Here is a 5,769-nt window from a genome sequence, read left to right as displayed (position 1 = left end):
GCATACGAGGAAGGTACCCTCCATAAATGGTATCTGTCTTTGTTCATTCATTTTGTTTTCACTGCAGTCATATTCTTCTATCAGTCTTAACTTTCAACCTCCATATCACTTTTATTGACCCAGGAAAAGTTTGGCATGCTTTATGAATGAGCGAATAATTTCGCCACGCCGTTAATGATTTTTAAATCGTTAGCACACCGAAAATACAGACGTATTTATAAACAAACACCAATTTTAACAAACACTCAAACAAATCCTCATAATGCATATAAAACACCTCAACTCTTTCTTTTTGTTTTCCTTTATATTTATTGATTTCATTCAAATCATTCACAAATCTATCCATTCTGGGTGTAAAATGAACAAAAACGGTACAAATGCAATTCAAAACACAAACAATTCCAATTGTCAATTTATTCTACAAATGATCTCACTTCAATTTAGATATCTCGGTTATAAATCGTCCCTACGAAGAATTTATCCATAAGAAAGTTTTTACATGTACCTAGTCCTATAGCTCTTGAATATCATGGACCATGTAACTCCTCACTTACACGAGCATATACATAAACATCTAGATTGAAATCATTCGTAAAAAGCCCGACCAACCCTTCCTCTTCCAACCGAAACAAACTTCATCTATCCTAACATTAAATCCTATCAATATCTATCATACCATTTATAACTATCCTTCTACAAATCAAATCTCCATTCCACCAACATCGTTTTGTTGTTGTTGTTGTTGTTGTAGTTGTATTGTAACTCGCGTTGTTTATGCTGCATTTTATTGTTTTATTGTGTATGTTGTATTTTTGTATTGTGCAGGGTAGAGTAGTTTTTTTTTAACTGAAAGGACTATCCTCTTGAAAAAAAAAATAAATTAATAGATAAAATAAATTAATAGATAATAAAGCCCATGAACTTCAGAACAAGGCATGAAAAAGCACACATGGGACAGGCAGGAAGGTAAAAGTCTAATAGGACCACAAAGTGAAAAATTAACTCCGGAAATTTCTAAGGATATGGAATTCCATATCGATCAGTTTGATGTCCAGTGGTATCCTGGTATCAAACTGGTCAACTAGAAGCACTCACAAACTCACCAATCACAGCTGGCAATACAAAAAGCCAACAAATTAGGGGGCGGGGGGTCAAAAGTGAAGTGTGCGCATGCGCAGCCGAATGGAGTAGACGCGCCATCTTTGAACTCCGTCCTCTCCTCAAGAAACAATACTATTTTCAATGCCTGGAGGTAACTATTGACGCTGCAAAAGGGGTAAAATTACATTTTCGCACCTGTAGAACAATTCGTTACTGCTTTTTGCTTCTTTCTCAATGAGGAAAACCTATGACTTAAGGCGCAAAACCATGCCTGGTCAATCTCAGCGTTCCACCAGTACCAGTGCACAGTGCCCACGCCCTAAGTCACCCGTCCCTCCATCCACGCAAAAAGCCGCAGCGCCAGTGCCACCGTCTCGCCAGCAATCTGGTGACAAAACGGACATGGAGCCAACGCTATCAGACGTGCAGAAAAAACTCGTCGACTTCTCGAGCAAGGTATGTGCCAAGCTTGATGACATCCATGCAGATATATCTTCTATGAAGAAGAAAATGATTGACCTAGAGGCTGCAGTGGAAGATAATTCTGCTCGTGTATTAGATCTGGAGAAAGGCAGGCTCCCCCTATTGGAGGAAAAACTCCAGAAGGAGATTGAATCCCTGAAAGAGAAGCTGGTGCTATCGGAGATTTACCAACGAAAGTCGAATCTCCTGTTCTACGGCTTGGAGAAAAAATCAGAAGAAAATGTGGAAAACGTGCTCCGAGAAGCTTTTGTGTGTCTCGGCTTGAGCGACGAAGAAGCCCAGTCAGTTGCCCTAGTCAACGCTCACCGACTTCCGAGGCGTAACGACGCAAATAAGGCTCCCCAACCGATCATCGCGAAGTTCGTGTACATGTCCCAACGGAATCGAGTACTCTCCGCCTTCGAAAAACGACCACGACATCCCGTTCCCGCTCAACCCGGAATCGTTCAGCCCAGGCCGCTCAGAATCAGTGTGCGCACCGACCTTCCTCCGGCTCTCAAGGCTGAGCGTGGCAACCTTGCTGCCGTCGCCTATAAGCTCAGGAAGGAACAAAATCTCTCCACCAAGATCGTTGTCGTTGGTACCAGGGTCCTGTTATTCTCCAAAGCAAAGAGTGCTACAGAGTGGCAACCATACAAAGAATGAATGGTGAGCTTTGATGAGGACTAGGCCCTATAACCATACTGTCTTGTTGAAATTTCATCCCATAACACAACGGAAACTACAAAAAAAAAAGAAGAAGAATAAAATAGGCTTAGACTGTGTATAATTTATGTACTTACTTTTTTTTTTGTTTGGTTTTTGTGGGCCATAGTGATCGTGGTTGTAATCTGGCAGATTGTTCGGATGTCATTTTGACGATTGACCTTATGTCCTATACAGTATACAGGTCAAAAGACATGTTTAATTGAAGTGTTATGTACCAAATGTTCATTTGTTGGATTGTTATGACTTGATTCATTGTATAAGAAACAATTACGATTTAATGAGTTTAGGACGTTCACTCTGGACTACTTGGATTTAATGGTGCAACCCACACGCCGTTTATGTGTCCGTCATTTCACAGTGAAAATCATAGAGCTATGAGGCCTATACCTGGTGCGTCACCTATCCAGCCTGTTGGCTTCTCCAGTACCTACACAAAACCCTGTTTGATATGAGTTATCATAATGATATGACTGTTATTCAGGTAATTAACGTCCATTCTGTTTGTTTCAAGTCTCCGTCACAGCCAATAAGAGTTTTTACTCTTGAAAATAAACCTTTTTTTTTCTAACCTATTTTTTCTACAGTAGTTTCCAGATATTCCACAAATAGTTTGTTGATAAACACGCCTACCTTACAACACAAATTTCCCAGCTTTTCATTTATTTGATAAACAGATGTATGAACACCGATGACCGTTTTTGAATTCCTTTTCTTTCTTTGGATGAATGGTACAGCTTTTATCAATTTTTCCAACCATGTGAACTAATCTGAAGACAGTAATGACTCTATGTTTACTGCTCAAAAAAGATATTTATGCTCTTTTTTCCCTACCCATATTGATCTTTTGAGCTTATTATACACATGGCGTCTCCCGGTATTTAACAACCAGCATGATAATGTTAATTATTGTATCGAGGGGGCGCTTTTTCTTTTTTTTTCTTTTTTTCTTTGAAAAATGGTACAGCTTTTATCAGTTTTTCCAACTATGTGAACTAATCAGAAGATAGTACGGACTGTAGTGTTTACTACTCGGAGATATACTCTTTTCCCCTACCCATATTGATCCTCTGAGCTTATTATATACTTATGGCGTCTCCCGGTTTTTAAGAACCGGCATAATAATGTTAATTACTGTATCGAGGGGGTGCTTTGGTGAGCAATATGCCCTTATTGCTGTGATTGACCTACACACGTACACACACGAAAAAAAAAAATCACTTCAGTCGTTTTTCTTTCGAACCCGCATGCCATTGCAGTGCAATGATTGCTTTGGGACAGTTAAATATCACACAGATCTCAGTTCAGAGAGTTTGAGATGATATGTACAATTGTATGTAACCACAAGTCCTGGATTCGTTTTTTTTTTTTTTTTTCGTCTTCTTCTTCTTCTTTCTTTCGACCCTATGCAGCAAACACCAGGTGAATGTCACGAACAAATGCATTGCTGGCTGTAATACCACCATGCCTAAGAGTACAATATTGCATTCTATGACTCTGTATCTTGTACATTCCTAGTATGAAGCTCCGTGAAATTCTACACGAACGCAAGCACTTTTTCTTTTTCTTTTTTCTATTGTTTAATTTTACCGCATTGGTATTGATCGACTGGCCCATGATTACTGTTTACAGCAAGTCGGCATGCAGGTATCCACCTGGGTTTCGCTATTTTTTTTTTTTCTTAAACCACCCTATGCGGTAAACACCAGGTGAATGTCACGAGCAATTACATTTCTGGCTGCAGTACCACCATCCAAAGCAAAGTACTAGTACTTGAACGCTGTTGACTGTACATTCATGCTCACGCGTTGTGGAACATCATACATTAACACAATCTTTTTTTTTTTTTTTTCTATGGCATAATTTGACCATACTGTAATCGGTCGCCTGAGTATGAAGTTCAGGATATAATGTTTTATTTGGAAGTAAAGTTTGTCCTGATTATATTTTGACATAAAATTTGAAGCTGTGAAATTTGGATTGATAACACGGATGCATGCTTTCTGTTACATATCATATTATATGCGTGTAGACATACAATATGCATGCATGTAGATCTTCAGTAAGCACCTGTCTGTAATTCGTTTCCTGATTCGATCCATTTCTTAGACAGTAATTAGTGCAGCTGCAATTATTATGAACAACTCTGTATTTACCACTGATGTACATACGGAAACAAATGCTAAAACCATACGAGTTGTTTCCAAATTTCATCTGCATCGCAATAACAGTTTCGAATATCAGAATATTGTTTTCATTATTCGGTGTATTCCCCTGCCATACCGGCCAGCTTGAGGGGATATGCACTACATTTGTACCACGTGTTTTTCTCTTATATGCCCGACGATCAGCTTATGCATCGATCGAACATCACCATTCGTAAATTGGACAACTTTTTTTTCCGTGCAAGTCTTTAAGGTTTTAAATGTCGTCTTGTTTTCATCTATGACCTGTACTACATCGCCTAATGTTATCCTCTTTTACACCTTGTGGTATAAAGGACAGTTACTTTTCTTTTGTTGTTGTGTTTTCCTTGCTAATTCATGTTTTGGTATTTTGGTATTATACCGAAATAATCTGATTGACTGATTCACTGGGTAGTCTTCTTTCCTGGCGCACTGCCACTGCGACAATTTCCCTCGGAACTGTCTTTTTAAAGCACATCGTATAAACATTAGGCCTATTTGTTTCATACCTGTGAGCTTGTTATATTGTCAGGGCTATAACCGATTTTTTATTTTCATTTTATATTACTCCAAATGCTTGTGATTGAACTATACTTCCTCCAAGATGGCATTCCGCAGTTACAGCTACAGTACCTTTATTTACCGGTGTCTGTGTGTAGAGATAGTTGCTTTTTTTTTTAACTTTCTACCCACATTCCAATATTGCAGATACATCACTCAGTTAATTTCTGTGATTCAGATAGTCTGAGGCGAAATGCAGGTAACCAACTGGGTTCTTTATCTTCTCCACCCTCTTTAATCAATTAACTGCCTAATGAGAGTTATGAATAATTGAAAAGTATTGTTCCACATCCATCGTACAAGCTAAAGCCAATTCGTATGTCATGATATTGTACATGTATATTGCTACTCTTCATCATAAGGCATGACATTGAATACATAAATACAGCAGGATGACTGTCTGTACAATGTGTCACCTACAGTATTCAAGAAATTCAAGTCAAATTTAGCATGCATTTTGATTTAGAAGTGTAGTTTTGCAAGACACCAATGTGTTAGTATAAGGAAAATGTGTTGCCATGGTAACCACTCATCTATGTATTTAAATAGACCATTTAAGGTATGAAGGTTAAATTCGGTGTATTTGGTATTAACGTCATTGCCCTCATGATATCTCCTACTCTAAAGCAACACTCGGGACAGGGATATAAATCGTCTTTACTGATAATTTTACTTATCTGTGTGTTTTTTTTCTCTCTGCCCACGTTTCACTACTGCTCCGCTGTTATTATAT

The 5,769-nt window shown here is 38.4% G+C and overlaps 1 protein-coding gene across 1 annotated transcript; it reads left to right on the top strand.

Annotated features, from left to right (window-relative positions):
- The first annotated feature begins 1,335 nt into the window (after nt 1-1,335).
- On the top strand, nt 1,336-2,229 carry LOC140236061 (uncharacterized). The gene has a single exon (XM_072316034.1). It carries the CDS (start codon nt 1,336-1,338, stop codon nt 2,227-2,229), a length of 894 nt encoding a protein of 297 aa, XP_072172135.1.
- The last annotated feature ends 3,540 nt before the right edge of the window (nt 2,230-5,769 follow it).

Source organism: Diadema setosum, chromosome 12, assembly GCF_964275005.1.
Source record: "Diadema setosum chromosome 12, eeDiaSeto1, whole genome shotgun sequence".
Taxonomy (NCBI): domain Eukaryota; kingdom Metazoa; phylum Echinodermata; class Echinoidea; order Diadematoida; family Diadematidae; genus Diadema; species Diadema setosum.
The sequence above is the reverse complement of the archived record's forward strand: the minus strand, read 5'-3'. Positions and strand labels throughout refer to the sequence as shown.

What these genes read in the sequence shown, in the direction of transcription:
- LOC140236061 (XM_072316034.1), top strand. Translation starts at nt 1,336, where the DNA reads ATGAGGAAAACCTATGACTTAAGGCGCAAAACCATGCCTGGTCAATCT.